Source organism: Podarcis melisellensis, assembly GCF_964234715.1.
Source record: "Podarcis melisellensis genome assembly, chromosome: 8".
NCBI lineage: Eukaryota > Metazoa > Chordata > Lepidosauria > Squamata > Lacertidae > Podarcis > Podarcis melisellensis.
The window spans coordinates 55,356,374-55,373,180 of NC_138540.1; the positions used below are offsets into that span (position 1 = coordinate 55,356,374).

Here is a 16,807-nt window from a genome sequence, read left to right on the forward strand (position 1 = left end):
AAAAACATGGACTCATTGGCAGGATTTAAATAAACATTTACCATTTTACTTACATAAACAAGGAATATAACACTGTGATAACATAGTATTGTATATAAACAGCAGAATGTATCATCTGATGTAATAAACCAGAAATGGAAGCTGCGGGAAGTCAACGGGGTGGTGGGGGGGTGAAAAACTAATGTTTAGCATTGGTATTGGATATTTGTTTTGAAAATGGAAAATCAATAAAATCATTAACAACAACAACAACAAAATGAAGGCCCTAGCCAAACCTCCCTGGTGACAGCCATCTACAAATGGGGAGCCACTGCAGAAAAATCCCGTTCTTGTGTTGCCACCCTCTGGACCTCTCATGGAGGAGACACATGAAGAAGGGCCTCAAAGGATAATCTCAGGGTCTGGGTAAGTTCATATGGAGAGAGGCAGTCCTTGAGGTATTAAGCTCCTGTCCTGAGGCATTTAAGGCTTTATAGGTCAAAAACAGTTAGACCAGGATTGGTGTAATATGTTCAAACCGTCCTGCCCTGGTGAGCAGCCTGCCACCAAATTCTGCACTAGCTGAAGTTTCAGAACCATCTTCAGAGGCAGCCCTACATATAACACATTGCACTAATCTAACCTAGAGGTTACCAGAGCATAGACAACGTAAGTTAGGCTATCCCTGTCCAGATAGGGGCGCAGCTGGGCCACCAGCCGAAGCTGGTGGAAAACACTCCATGCCACTAAGGCCACCTGAGCCTCAGGCGACAGCAAAGGACCCAGGAGTTTCCCCAAGCTCTGTATCCGCTCCTTCAGAGGAGGTGTAGCCCCACCAAAAGCAGGCAACTGCTCAGCCATTCTGTCTAGGGAACTGCCCACTAACAGTGTCATCTGATTTGGGATTCAGTTTGTTGACTCTTATCTGATCCATTACGAAGACAAGACAATCCAGTCCATTACCAATGTCAAGACAATCACACCCACTGCCTCGCCTGCAGATGTAAAGGCGAAGCAGAGTTGTGTGTCATCAGGATGTTGCTGACAACGTACTCCAAAACTCTGGATAACTCCAGTCAGCAGTTTCATGTAGATGTTAAACGGCATAGGGGATTAAATTGAACCCTGATGAAGCCCGTGGTGAAGGCTCCACAGGGCTGAAGAGCATTCCCCAAGCAACACCCTCTGGTCCATCCATGCAGGACCGGAACCGCTGCCGCAAAGTGGTGCCACCCAGCTGTAACCTGGACAGCTGCTCCAGAAGGATACTATGGTCAATGATATTGAAAGCTACTGAGAGCTTGAGGAGAAATAACAGAGATGCATTTCCCATGCCTCTCTCCTGATAGAGGTCATCCTACAGGGTGACCAAAGCAGTTTCTGCGTCAAAACCCCCTCATCTTTCCTATTGCTATTCCAACAACATATTTCCCACCTGCCCCATATAGTGGTAATGGAGGACCCAGCTCAACCTTGCCGGAGAAATTCAGACCCTGCCTCCTTAAGTCAGGGCTTATCCAGACTTAACTTTCGCCCCACTCCTTCCAGGAACAAGCCATACTTAAAAGGTCCATGTCAAAGCTTTTTCCTCCCTTTGCCCTGAGCTTTCTCCAAGAAAACCCACTCTTCAATGATGAGCAAACACCAGTTTGCGTTTTCTTCAAATTGTGCTCTGATTGAGCTTTAAAGAGCAGCTTTTCATGAGGGAAGCTCCGGAGCAAAAACAAAACGGGCGGGGGGGGCACTCAGTCACGGAGCTTTAATGTACGAACCTCGCTGGGGAAAGCGGAGGAAAAGTCATTGTGGCTATGCGCACGCTAAATGGGTAAAACCTCAAAGGCATCAAAAAGGCTGGAACCTCCTTCGAGAGGGGAGGGGGGCATAGTTAAGAGATGCAAAGGCACAGACCACCAAACTGCAGGACATCAAAACCACATCCACACCATACATTTAAGAAACCATGATACCACTGTGACTGTTTAAAGTGGGTCTGTATCAAATTTTGTTCTGGCCATGGAAGCAAGTGAGGCTGGCTCTTTCAACTGTGGCTGTTGCTTATTATGGGGTGTCCTCCTTCACAGGGATTACCTGGAGCTAGTCTTCATTTCTGCTAGGAGTTGGGCAAAGCCTTTTAATATGCTCAGATTTGGAAAGCTGTGTTCAGTACACGCTTGAATTTACTGATCTCTTATCTATTCCTAGAGTTCCCTGTGAAGAGGAATTGAGTGTTATTTCGCACACACCCCTCCCTCCCTCCCTTCCCTGTCCCCTTCCCTGTGGGTGTTGTGGGTGTTTTTCAGGTTGCAAGCTTGCAGGGCAGGGACGGGCTTCTTTGAAGTGACTGTGCTCTGGGAGACTTTTTGGTTGGCCCAAAATGTTCTAAAGAAATAAATATTTCTTCAATTACGATAACTCCCAAGAACAGGGCCAGATTTAGGTTTGATGAGGCCTTAAGCTACTCAAGGTAATGGGGCCCTTTATATGTCCAGCTGTCCTTTGTCAACAAAAAATTGTCACTGTTTTTTGTGTTGAATATATGCTATATGGTAATTTACGGACCTAATAGGTATCTAAAGCTATTTGCATGTTGCCATACAACCCGTCCATGCAGAATGTAGGCACCCTATATATAGAAATGAGCAAACCAGTGGTATTTTAGGGTGCAGGTTAGCAGGCGAGGCCCATTATTTACACCATAGGAGCCTACACAACACAAAACACTGTTGCTGTATATAGGTTTTATTTTACTTGTTTTTTATCTTATATTTTGGAAATGTATATCCAGGCTTTTCCCTTTAATTTTTTTGGGGGGCCCCAAGAGAGTGGAGCCCTAAGCCAGTGTTTCCCAAACGTTTTTGGGCAACGGCACACCTGTTTACTGAAAAAAAATCTCGCGGCACACCACCATTAAAGCCCCGCCCCGTGACGTCAGCGCGCAGCGTCACGCCGGGAGGGACGCACAAAAGTGAAAGTTTTTTCCCTCCCCCTTGCTGGGGAACCTCCAAGCTTTGGGGGTGGGAGGAGGCAGCAGAGCGAGGGACTGAGGGACGGCGGCAACTGAGGCGGCGGCGGCTGAGGCAGAGCTGGGAAGGGGGTTTCCAGGGGACACGGCAGCTCCTCGAAAGGCTTCTCTCAGCTGCGCTCAATCCGCCTCGGAGAGGATTTCCCCTCCGGTCCCATGCGTTCGTTTGGGGCATCGCTCCGGCTGCTCCCTCTCCCGCCGCGCAGGAGCGATGCCTCTCTCTGGCTCTCCCTCCGCGCAGGCTGAGGGAGGGAGGGAGGGGCGCGTGTGACCCGTCTCTGCTGGGAGACCAAACCCAGCGAGGCAGAGTCGCGCGGAGGCGCCCAGGCAGCGCTGCCGGCTGCGAGGAGGAGCGCCAGGCAGCAGCAGGAGGCGCGGCCTCTCCTCGCCGCCGCCGCCCCGCCTCTCGCCGCCCGACTCGCCCGCCTCCCTCCAGGCATCTCGCGGCACACGAGGCAACGTCTCACGGCACACTCGTGTGCCGCGGAACACCGGTTGGGAAACACTGCCCTAAGCTATAGCTTGTTTAGCTTATATGTAAATCCGGCACTGCCCGAGAATATTGTACAGAACCACATCACAGCCTTGCAAAAGGCAAGTTGTGTTCAAAGGATTCCCTCTCACTTGTCAGCAATGGTAGGGTTGCCAGATCTTGAAGAGCAAAGAAGAGGACACCCTGAGCCCCCCCTCCAAAATAAAAACCCTGGACATTTCCTTTAAAATGTAATAATATGCCCAGATGGGCAGGTTGGCCCTCAAAAGAGGACATGTCTGGATTTCCCCCGGACATATGGCAACCCTAAAATGGTTATGTAATCTAAAGAAGATGATAGGTTGGCTTGATATGCATTAAACAAATTCAAGTTAGAAGTACTAATAAGCACCTTAGTTTCTTCTGGATGGTTGCCAAATGAGTGACAATTTAATCTAATGTCACCTGGGGGAATGGAAAAGCAAGCAGGCCTATTATATTCTAGGTCTGCTGAGTCCGATGGTTTTCTCCCACGATGATTATGGACTGCATTTATGTCACTCACCTGAGTTGCTTTCACTGGGAGACAGTCTTCCCAGGCCTCATACCACCCACTCACTGGCTTATTCTCACAAATCCAGATGCTGTCAAATCATCACATTCCCCTTTTCTCCCTCTTCCCAAGTTAGGATGGCGAAAGAGGACATAGGTTTGCATAAAATGGGCATACACATAGATGAACATTTAGGAATAAGGTCTGTAATATCCACTGAAATAGAGCAAATGCCACCATAGTGAGGAGGTGACAAATGTCTGTGTCTATTCAATATACCTGGTGTCCAGGTACTCCCAGTTGATGGACAACTCCATGACCCCTTCAGATCTCTCTTATTAGGGTTCCTCATCTTTAAACTGTACATATATAGGAAGCTGCCTACATACATAAAGTCTCACCATTGGTCCATCTAGCTCAATAAATAAATAAATCTCTGCTTCCTTTCTCCATGCCATGCATGATTTTATAAACTTCTATCATGTCACCTCTTACCTTTTCTCTAAAACTAAAAAGCCCCAAATGTTGTATGCCTTCCTTATTGGGGAATTGCTCATTTTGCTTTCCCTTTTTCCAATTCCTCTTTATCTGGTCTTTTGATAACCGAGACGTCGTATTTATTTATGAGGAGTCATAGCTATATATCTTTCTGGAGCCACCTTGTTTCTGTGTTTGAAAGTTGTTTTGAATTGCTTGACACCTGAAAACAAGCCCTGGGTTGTTTCCAGGGATCCTCCAAAGACTGGAAGTCTCGCTTGGAGTTGCTACTCAAAATCTATCAGGCGGGTTTTTCTGGTTTTCATTTTGTGGAGCTGGCTGGATTTCAAGGCAGAAACTGGGGGAAAATAATCTAACTTCTGGGTTGGCACTGCCTTGACTTTGCAGAAGTAGCAAAACGCTGACAGCCATTTCCCCAAAGTGCCTCTTTCTACTCTGCAATATTCTTTTTGAAGTGAGGCAAACAAAACTGTACACCGTATTCCAAATTAAGTTGCACCATACATTTGTATAGCGGCATAAATTAGAGTGTCAGACTAGGACTTGGGAGACCCAGGTTCAAATCCCTAAGTCAGCCATGAAGCTCTCGGGCCAATTGTTGCGTCTCAGCCTAAGCTACCTCACAAGGTGGTTGTGAAGATAAAATGGGGGGGGGGGGAGGAAAACTATGCACACCATTTTGAGATCCTTGGAGAAAAGGGGAGTTACAAATGCAATAGTGGCTCTCTGGGGTTTCAGGCAGAGAGGGAGATGTCATCAAGGACTGAATGTGGGACCTTCTGCATGGAAGGTGCTCTGTCACAAAACCATGAAAGGGACTTGGAGTACAGAAGAATATTAGCAAGGGAGGAAGAAAGTAAGCAATGGATTGAGGAGTGTTTCACACAATAATGAATGTAAAACGAAACAACAAAAAACCCAACAGCCTAGAATTTATTAAATCCTACTCTTGCCTGTTTAAAGCTGCTTCTTTTTCAAAGAAAACAAAACAAAACAACACACTGCATTATAGTACTGACCTCAGCCCACAAAAGCAACTGCAGTTCGACGGCAGCATTCACCACAACGCCTGCCCTCTTACCCTCTCCCCAACTTTTAAAAAGAGTGGGTGCTCGGCAGCAGAACAAAACTCCACCCAGTAGGGAAGTAAGATCTTAGCATTGCAAGGGGCTGGATGACCCTCTGGGTTCCTTCCAACTCTAAAATTCTATAATGCTTTGTTGCTATTTCCATTTTTATGGAGAAAATGATAAACAGAGAAATGGAAATAGGCATCTTCTTCCTTATGAGGTGATGGCAGCAGCTGTGGCAGTCTCCACAATCCCTTCTCTCTCTCTCTCTCTCTCTCTCTCTCTCTCTCTCTCTCTCTCTCTCTCTCTCTCTCTCTCTCTCTCTCCATAGTGGGCATGTGGCAAGTTGTTCTTGACATTTCCACATTGCTGAGAGAGAGAGAGAGAGAGTGAGAGAGAGAGAGTGTCCTCATGCACTTCAGTGTTTTAATGTGAATTTCTCCTAATATACACCTTTTGTGTGGAATTTCCCCTAATGAAATGCATTTTTGTATCTTGTACGCATTTTATGAGCATTTTACCCTAATCAAAGAATCATAGAATGTATGAATATTTGTACAGGTAACGCACAACTTACATGCATTTAAATTGTGCATATTTGGCTTTACGCATTTGGGGGGAGAGAATAAAGGAAAAAATTAAAGGGAATGGAAAAGGGGCGGGGTTGCAGGGAAAATGCACCATTGACTAATACACAAATTTGACTTTACACACGATCCCCAGAACAGAACTCTTGAGTCAATTGAGAGTTGCCTGTACACGTTATTTTGGCATTGCAAAATTATGGGGGAGTGCAAATATCAATGGATGGCTGTGTTTTGGTTCACAACTTGTTTCAGCAAGTGTGAATTAAATAGATTCATCTTTACATGCAAATTGAATTGGATTTTTCCTCATCCCTAGAATATAACCAGGATGGAAAAAGAGTGTCCCTTCTCCCCTGTCCTTCAAAACATTTTACATGAGGGATTGTCAACGTTTTTTGAGCCAGTGACACATTTTGATTTTTGAGAGAGTGCCAATCAGAAAATGGCTGCAATGGGGAGCATGGCATTACACAAAATTAGCATGCAACCATAATGAAGCTTTTCTCATAATGGAGAAAAGTCTTAACTTGTTGAATTTCTGCCTAGAAAATAAGACAGGAACAGGAAAACTGAATTAAAGGGCAGGGGAAAACAGCAGCTCTTTCAGACACTGTAGCTTCTTATTGCATGATGTCCAAAAAACTCATTCATTAATCACAACTCTGACTTCAGTCACTGGCAAAAAAAACCCCACACATGCGGAAGCAACCAGGCTCGATCCTTTCACAGAAATTGTTTGGATGGGTACCTGCACATTGTGATTCCTAACTTTCTTTCTAGGAGGGATAGAGACTAACCCTGTTTTTAAATGGAAGCCTCTTGCCTGGGGGTTTCAAGGAAGGCTTTTACAGGCCCCATGACACTTGTGGGTGCCAGGTTGATAACACCTCTTTCTCCTCCTAAATTGCAGTGTGTGGGGTGGAATCGTGACTGTGACTCCAGTGAGGATGGATGGGAATATTTAACCCTTTCCTCACCCACATAATCACTGCCCCCCTCCAACATGTGCAGACTGCCCCCTCTGCCACAGGGTGATGTATGTCTGAGTGCAGAGTTGCTCTTCTGCTTCTAGGTTCAGAACAGAACAGCAACCATCGGGTTAAACGGTCCACATTTGGAAGCCATCTTGAAGCAGCTCAGCACGAAAGGCAAAAATGCCCAAGTCATAATTAAATGTGTGGAAGACAAGAGAAAACCATTGTGGTTTTGACTCATGGGAAAAGACTGTGCCTCCAGGCAGGCCTTCTGCACACTCTGCCCAGAGTGTCCCTATGCAATAATTTGCAGCCAGCTGATGCCTGCAAGCTGCATGTACAGTCTTCTTAATATATATATATATATATATATATATATATATATATATATATATATATATATTTGCTTTCGTAGATTTTCACGGGTACAGGAATATATATATAAAATTGTTTATTAAAGGCATCCTAGCCCCCCTGGAGATTCAAGCCCTGTACCTGCCACTTCACCTTGACTTCAGGTCAAGCCTAGAGGTCTGCTAACCCTACGCTGGAATGCCTAAGATGCCACAGATAGCGTCAAGAGCACAAATCATCCTGAATGAAATTTACAATACCCTTGCAAAGGCACCTGAAAAGGAAGTCTGAGCTGCTACCACCGACTCCTGTGACATGCGACTGATTAAACATGCCCTTCTTGAGATGCTTTTTGGGGTGTCTCCAAATCCTTCTGCAATTGGCTCTTCACCCCCAACCATTTGAAGCACACCTTCTGCTCTGCCTCTTACCTGGTCTTCATCCACTGCTTTACACCTGGGGTCCATCTTGCTGTCCTTCGTTACTGCTGGAAAACTGGAGGAGTTCTGTTCCTTGGAGTGGTCCTAGGAGATCAAAAGAAGCAGAGACGTTTGAATGCAAATGTGCAACTGTCCAAGGCCAAACTCCTTCACTTTAGTTGCCGGTTTCCATCCTGGCTGGCTAGCAGAAGGACCTTGTTTAATCCCGGCAACAGCCCTGTGAGGTAGATTAGACTGGGAAGCAGTGACTGGCTTCTAAGGTCACCCAGTAAGAGCCATGGCCCGAGTGGGTATTTTAATCCTGGTCTCTCAGTTCCTAGTCTGACACTCTTAACCATAACACCACATAATAGACTGAGTTGTCCTCAAGAAACCTGACTACGAAACAGTGCAAAAACTCAATAGGTTTTAATTAACCCTTTATCTTTGCTAGAGTCAATAATGCCTGCCAATTTCTCGTTCAATCTGACATAATCCCTTAAGCTGGTCATTTAGGCAAACTACCACATTTTCACTCTGTCCAGTCACTAGCAGTCGGTATCACTCCTGATCTTTTTTACACATTTTACACAACAAACCGGAAGTGGCCAAAAAAGGGGGCACAGCAAGAAGGAGCAGGTTTATGTGTGCTCTGCTGTTGCATTTTTGAATGCTATTTAGTTAATATATATTGTTCTTACAATTTTTCCTTTAATATGCACATTCTTCTACACATTACTCAAAGAGCTGCATTGCAAATTTCAGAGGTGTGTGAACTTGGGAGGAGAGCACAGTTTGGGTTCATGTACTGTTTTGAAAATGGAAAACCAGATAGATGAAGATAATGATTAAATGCCCTACCCTAATTAAAAGTGGTTAAAACAAATTACAGTTCTAGGAATTGGGCAGGTCCCGAAAACACACATCTCATGTGTCATAGTTAAACTACAGTTTAAACTGTAGTTTTGCTACACAAATAGTTAAACTATAAACTATAGTGCAGGGTTAAACTGTGGAACTGGCTCCACAGGAGGCAGTGATGGCCATCAACTTGGATGGCTTTAAAAAAGAATTAGATAATTCATAGAGGAGAAGACTATCAATGGCTACTAGCTGCAATGGCTCTGCTCTGCTTCATGGTTGGAGGCTGTATGGTTCTGAATGCCAGCTGCTGGAATCCACAAGGGCAGAGTGTTCTTGCACCCAGGATCTGGGTGGTCACTGTGAGAACAGGATGCTGGACTAGACGGGCCACTGGACCAAGTCCAGCAGGGCTCTTCTTGTGTTCTTATGTCAAAGAAGTGTGTCTCCAGCAATTGCAAAGTGCTATACAGTGAAGCAGCCAGACACACCTCTTTGGGGAGGGAATTCCATAACCTAGGGGCTGCCACCAAAAAGGCCCTCTCCTGGGCCACCCCCTCAAACTTCTGGTGGCAACCAAGAGGACCCCCTTTGCCAGTCTTAACACAAGAGAGTTTGTAGGGAATGAGGCACTCTCTCCAATATTTGGGGCATGCAGATATTAAAATGTGAAGCCAGCTGGATTCCTTAACCAGGCCTCATTGTGATGCTGTTGTGCATAAGGCCCATGCTGCTGGAGTCTGCACCAACAAGAGCCTCTTCCCCAGGCCTTGGGGAGTGAGCATGCTCAACTCATGCCACTGAAACATCATCTGGACCCCAGGCACAGTCCAAGGAAGCTACTGCCAAAAGTTCTCATGGAGGGCAGCAATCTATTCAGAAGCTCTGTCTGCAGCTACCGCATACCAAAGTCATGGACTCAAAGAACTGTAGAGCTGGAAGAGACCCCAAGGGTCATCTTGTCCAACTCCCTTGTAATGTAGAAATCCTGCCACAGCCGTCCCTGGGTGGGCTCAAACCACCAACCTTTGGGTTAACAGCCAAGTGCCCTGAACCATTGAGAGTCACCTGTTAACCAACCACCTCAATAGCTTCGTCAAGCGGGCTTTGCTTCATTAACCTGACAGTAGGGTGAGCCTCAGGAAGCTGATACAAATTGCTGGGGCATGATGGTCTGAAAGGGGCCTCGGTTACCTTGCATAATTTTAATGTAATTCTTAACAATATATGCATTTCCCGTTCAATGCCACACAATTCTGAACAAAGACTTGCAGAGTTCTTCCGTTAACCAAGCATCTCCGACTCTCTATGAACGTTCGCTCATGTACTTTGGCGGTACAGCAACAGTACTTCCAATCTTCTTGTTGTTATCATTTTTCTTCTTAATAACCTCTGAGTTATCTCCACAAGTGAGTTGAAGCAAACATTATTATAGTCCTGTGTGGGTTTTCACACTGATCCAAAAGTCCTGTTCAAACGGCACGCGTCATTTCGACAGTTCCCATAAAATGCAGTCCAAGCGTCTGCTCATTAACTTTCCAAACCAGTTGCTCCATAAATCAGCCTTTCCAGGGGAGTTGTTGCCAATTCAACCTTGGAATTCAGATATGATAACAAAACCGTAGCACCTCTCCCCCTTTGACTGTAAATCTTGCAACCAAGTCTGTCTCATAATGGCGGTTCCCAATTAGAACTGCGTCACACCAAAAGCCTTTCGTTTCCTTTCCAGATCTTCCGCAAAACAAAGCCTTTGGTTAATAATTTTGTTTCCACACAGTTTATTTTCCCATCTCACTTGCTATCAATCATGTGGCAGTTCTTCTGGGGGGGGGGGTTGTTAGGTAAATCATATTAAAAAAGAGAAAAGTCCCCCCCTTTCCGATCCGTTTCAACATACCGACATAGCTGTGATTCTTTGATGTAGTCTTCTGTTCAGTCCAACCCGTCACTCAGCTTCTCAGTGGTCGATTTAATTAGCAATCAGTACAGCCTTTCCTTCGCTCGAAACATGTGCATTTACTCTTCTCGAATTATTTATCTTGAGCAATGCAACCAGGATCGCCATTAGAAGTAGCGTCCAGGAGATCCAAAAACTCACTCGAGGGCTTTCCGTCCAGTGCCTCCACCCCCTCCTTCTTTCGAACTCGGGGGTGATTTATTGGCAACTGCGCATGAGGCAGCGTCTCCCCATCCCCTGGGGAGATCCAGGGAGGCTGATTTACTCCCATCGTCAGCCTCTTAATTACCTCGTGTGAGCCGGAGAGATGGTATTGTCGGCCATCTTCCAAAGTGCCCCTAGAGGCCCCCCGTGTTCACACAGTCCTATCTACTGTGCATTCACTGCCCTTCCGCTTCTGGGTTTTTAATCAATTTATGTTTACGTATCCTGTGCTTTGTATAAAATGCTACTGTTGGATGTGTTGTTTCTCAAACCACACCAAATGGAGTCCTTAAGCGGTTCCTAATTCACCTCCAGCCAAGGTGTGAAACATCTTTGCAGATGGTAAAGACAGCCCTGTCCTTCAACGTTCCCTGGGATATACACAAACAGAAATGAATTTGACACTAATTAAGCTGTGCTGATGTGAACAGCTGGGGTGGCGGGAGGCTATGAAACACACGGGATGGAGGGGGGGCAACTGCACTGCATTTTAAGGCAGCAATGTGAACACGCACACACCCGAGGAAGGTTTGCATCGTCTTTAATTGATTTGATTGCTTTGGCTATGTATCTTTATGATGCTATGAGCCACTTTGAGCAGCTTCTGGGTTCAAAACAGCAGGGAATAAAAGAGGGAAATGTCTGCAACTGAAGGTGATTGGAGGGAATAAAGGCACTAATAGCAGGAAGATATCAGAATATGTAACATTTGGGGGGCATATTAGAAAGGGAAGGCACCCACATCTGCTCACCTACAGGAACAAATGGTAAATGTTACTCCAATAGGTCTCTGCGTGACCACCCCAAGCTGGGTGGGGCCGCTGGGGAGGCGGTTGGGGTCCAACACATCTGGGGGGGCTGCCTGGTATCTACTCTTATAGTATAGCAAGGGGACAGGATCCAGCAGGCAGGGTTATATTATTTGTTTTATTTATTTAATAAAATACCTACATCGCTTGGCTGCAAAACCTCAAAGCTGTTTACAAAGAGAATGAAACGACAAAATTATCAGTGAAAGCCAAGAAAACAACTATTTAAAACATTCAAAAGATAAAATCAGCAATCAACTAAAATCAGATTTTAAAAGTACATCCACATTCTACATGTCTAGGTAGGCTTGTCTAAACAAAAATGTTTTAAACAAGTGCCGGAAATGCATTATAGATGCATTCCCATTCCTTGACGACAAGTTACCTGTAGGATCTACCGGTACTCTGTTGTACCTCCATCTGCCAGCACAACACAACTTCTCTTACTTTCCCTCCCCCCGCTTCACATCTCCACCTTATTTCCCATTAGTTCCTTCCTTCCTAATTATAACCTAAATATTAAAACAATGTTTTAAAAACAGAATTACTGGAACGGAAATGCCCCCCAGAGCTTGTCGTATTCATGCTATCTGTTTGCTATTAATCTGCAGATTTTAAAACCACTTCAAAGACCTAAGCTACCCAAGCACTGTACAATTAGATAAGAATAAAGATAAAAGGTTACCAGCTCACTAAACTAAAGGTAACACTGTGAAACGATTCATACAGTTTATATTCCATAAAATGACTGGGTCACACTTCAGGGGAAGCCTTCTTAGAAAATAATGTCTTCATTAGCTATCTAAATGCCACAATGCTTGCCTAATTTCAGTTGGCAATTTATCCCAGATGGATGGAGTTGCAATACTAAAAGCCCATTTTCAAAGCGCAAATGAAGCACACCTCTGGGACATACAGTACTCTCAACCAGTGTTCAAAATTAGCCAGATGCCAGGCACATTTTGCTACTCGCATGGGTCCAATTGAAACTATAGGGTGATTTCAGGGCACCAGGCTGGCAACCACAGTTTAAAAACCTCTGTGCCTTACTCCATAGTTAATTTGTTGTTTAGTCATGTCCGACTCTTCATGACCCTATGGACCAGAGCAGGCCAGGCACTCCTGTCTTCCACTGCCTCCCGCAGTTTGGTCAAACTCATGTTGGTAGCTTCGAGAACACTGTCCAACCATCTCATCCTCTGTCGTGCCCTTGTGCATTTACCTTCTCCCGCCACAGCGGTACCTATTTATCTACTTGCACTGGTGTGCTTTTGAACTGCTAGGTTGGCAGGAACTGGGACAGAGCAATGGGAGCTCACCCCATTCTGGGGATTCAAACCACTGACCGAGTGGCTCAGTGGACTACCCGCCCCCTTGTAACAATACATAAAACATAGAGAAAGAAACACTCAGTCCATACTCAGAGCCATTCCCTGCCCACATTACTGGCTCCTGTTTGCAAAGGGGGCTGAGATGCCTCACATTTCCAAGCCAGACTTTGGTGTTTGGTCCTTCTTGGCGGGTGGGGGGGGGGGAAGATAGAACAAAGCTTTTCATCCCCCTTAAGGAGGGTGGAGCACATATGATTCTATACTCAGCATGAACTCACCTTAAGGTACCAGAGTTGTTGTCTTAAAAATTAAAAATGTTGGGATGCAAATTGTAAATGTCCCAGTTGTACAGCCCTTTGTGTCATGGACTGGTTGGTTCAGAGGAGTTGGTGGGAGACACCAGACAGGGAACCCCCAGGGAAACAAGGCTCAGAACTAGGCCTCCTAAAGAGAGTTTCTGGCTCTGGTTTGTTTCCTTGAATAAAGAATTAACTTCACTGGCCTCAGATTATTTGTTGTTTTGTCGGTGACCTACGCCTCACTCCAACCCTGACAATAAGCCTCAGGGTGCAGCTAGCAATACCCAGAGGGACAGGATATGAAGGAGCACTGTGGGTGTGGATGTCTATCATGAAAGATTGTGGACGTGAGCTGTAGCCACAGCTGCTGATATGATATGGGGACAGAACCAGGAAGAACACCAGGCAGTCGGGTCCAGCTGGTAGCAGCAAATGAAATTCTCTTCTGCGCCTTGGTCTTCCTGCATTACTCAGATTCTTCACCTACACAACTCTAGATCAAACTAGCATGCCTTTTATTAGGGCTTACTTGCAGGCAGACACACATACACCCTCGGTCCATAAGAGCACAAAGGCAGTCCCAGTTTTAACTTGGCCAAGGCTAATTATCTTGCTTTTGCAGAAACCCACGCCTTTGCTGGGCAGGAGTGATAAAAAAGGAGGTTGTGGCAGCAGCTTCCAAGCGGACTTTTGTTTAGGAGTTGGAAGGCCTTGCCTGCCAGGCCAGAAATCCCATTGAATGCCCCTCAGTGGCATCCTCCAGGGCAACGCAGAAGCCACAAGAGGACAGAACAGATTCCTCTTTCAGACTTGCCCATGGGAATGGAAACCAGCAGTGTTTGATCTCTTCCAGCTACTAACAACAAGGCAGAGCAAGGCAAGTGCTGGCCTTGCTCTCTTTTGCATTGCCTCCAAAGTCCCAGGAAAGGCAAATCTGGCAAAACACATGACTAGGCTGTCCTGATGAGACCACTACAACGGAGGGTTTGGGTGGTGATTTCTGTTCTATTCTAGAGAAACTAATGAAGCTGCACCACTGGAGAGAATGCTGAGGAACATCTGCATGTGAGTGCTTTCCTTCCATTTTTCACGTATAACAACATGTCATTGCGGTACACAGAAGCCATATTTGGTCTGGTTTGTCTGGTGCACAATAGTTCCTTTGGTGTCATGACCCTTATTTTGACAATCAGGAGAAGGTGAAGAACAAAGAATTGGTCCACTTCAAGTCTCTCCAGGAGAGAAGGTTTTTAAGCAGAGGTTGGGTGGCCATCTGTCATGGATGCTTTAGCTGAGATTCCTGCATTTCAGGGGGTTGGACTAGATGACCCTTGGGGTGCCTTTCAACTCTACCATTCCATGTTTCTAGATTTCTATAGACTAGAAAGAGAGCCCAAGAGTAGCCCTGAACAGCACTGACCAATTGCATCCAGTATTCCAGCCACATTCCTTCTCAGAAAAGGATGCGCTTTCAAAAACCACCCGCCACAACCTGCTCTTCTAATCCGCTCTTTATGGGGCTGCCCTTGAATATATTGTTTCATGTTTGTATTCAGGAGTCGCAGGCAGGCGGCGTGCTGAATGTCACCCCCCCTCGTGATGACACCCGGGGTGGTCTGCACCCACCACACACCCCTTCCTATGCCTCTGCTGCAGCTTGCCTCATCCCTGACCATTGACCATGCTGGCTAGCACTGACGGGAATTGGTTCCCCAAACACCTGGAGGGCAGAAGGTTGGGGGAGTGTTCCTCAGACCTGTTGGACTACAGCTCTCATCATCTCTGCCCATTGGCTAAGCTGGCTGGGAATGGTGAGTTGTAGTGCTACAACAGCTGGGGAGCCAATATTAGGGTTGCCATATGTCTGGGAAACCCTGGACATGTCTCTTTTGGAGGGCCTACATGCCCATCTGGGGGGATTTTTACAATTTTAAGCAAATACCCAGGTATGTATGGGTTTTTAAAAAGTGTGTGTGTGTGCGTAGGCTTGTGGTTGGGTGACCTGGGTTCTGTCTCTCTCTTGGGCTCTGTTTTGGGTTTGGCAGCAGTGGACAGCCAGGGGCCGAGCAGGGTGATCACCCAAAAAAAGGTCAAGAACAATTTTTGTCTAGAATTTTACCTCTGGAAATATTGAAACCCTAGCCAACACTGAATAAATCAAATGAAGCTAGTAATTAATTGAGCTTCCTGTAAACCTCTAAGGAAAGCATGTGGGTGGTTCCTTTAGGAAAACTCATAAAAATTAATTGCACCTCTCATTTGTGTGTTGAATATATGCAATCACCGAAGTTATTAGGGATTATTGGTTTCCCTGGTATCATTTGTTCTCACACTTTAATCTTTTAAAGTACATCCATCGCTGCCTTCATCCACTTCAAACATACGGTCTTCAAACAAAAACATCTTGAAGGTCCCAGGCCACAGAGAGGTTAGGCTGGCCTCAACCAGAGCCAGGGCTTTTTCGGCTGTAGCTCCGATCTAGTGGAATGCTCTGTCACAAGAGAATAGGGCCCTGCGGGACTTGACATCTTTCCACAGGGCCTGCAAGACAGAGCTGTTTCAACAGGTCTTTGGCCAGGGCACAGCCTGACTCCCTCCTTTGGCAATCCTCACAGAACTTCTAGCCCAATGGTTCCCATTAATTTGATTGGAATTAATTTTATAATGAAATGATTTTAGAATGTTTTATCATTTTACTGTTGTTAGCCGATCTGAGCCCAGCTTTGGCTGGGGAGGGCGGGATATAAATAAAATTTATTATTATTATATGATAAAACTGCTCTTGCCTGGGCAAGTTCTAGGTACTTTCCAGACATTCTTGGACTCTCAAAATGCTTCTCTCTGAACTGGAATTACAACGGCCCTGCAGAAACAATCTGCAATGGTTCCAGTAGCTCAGGGATAGCCAACATACTGTCCAGATGTTGAGACTACAACTCCCATTATCTCTGACCCTTTGATCATGCTGGCTGGCTTCTGCGGCTGTTGAGAGTTGTAGTCCAGTAACATCTGGAGAGCACCCCTGCAGTAGCCGTTTAGTCACCTGTATGCCTAGAGGGGGGAGGCAACATCGTTGCCCTAATGCAGAGAGGTTATCTGCACAAATTGGATCAATCATCATTTACCTTCTTGCTAGGAAGCTCTAGGAGCAGAATTTGTGAAATGGAGACTTAAGGAACTGTAAGGGAAATCCACAACAGTGCACCTGCTCCAAAACTGATAGATAGTATTGTTGCCACCCCAATCTCTGAGTGGTACGAGATACCAGGAGCTCCAGGCACTTGCCCAGGGTTCATGCTTCCTTTTGGAAATGAGGCACAGCGGCGACTGTGGTGTCTTTATAATATATGGTTTATTTACACATATATACAGGGCTTTTTTAGCCGGAACTCAGCTCCAGCACCTCTCCAGTGGGCGC

At 45.7% G+C, this 16,807-nt stretch overlaps 1 protein-coding gene across 1 annotated transcript in view; it reads right to left on the minus strand.

Annotated features, from left to right (window-relative positions):
• Positions 1-16,807, minus strand: part of FA2H (fatty acid 2-hydroxylase) — a 58,115-nt gene that overhangs the window by 23,884 nt on the left and 17,424 nt on the right. Inside the window, exon 2 of the mRNA XM_081923198.1 lies at positions 7,941-8,033. Coding sequence (XP_081779324.1) covers positions 7,941-8,033 — 93 coding nt within the window. The remainder of the gene's footprint in view (positions 1-7,940; positions 8,034-16,807) is intronic.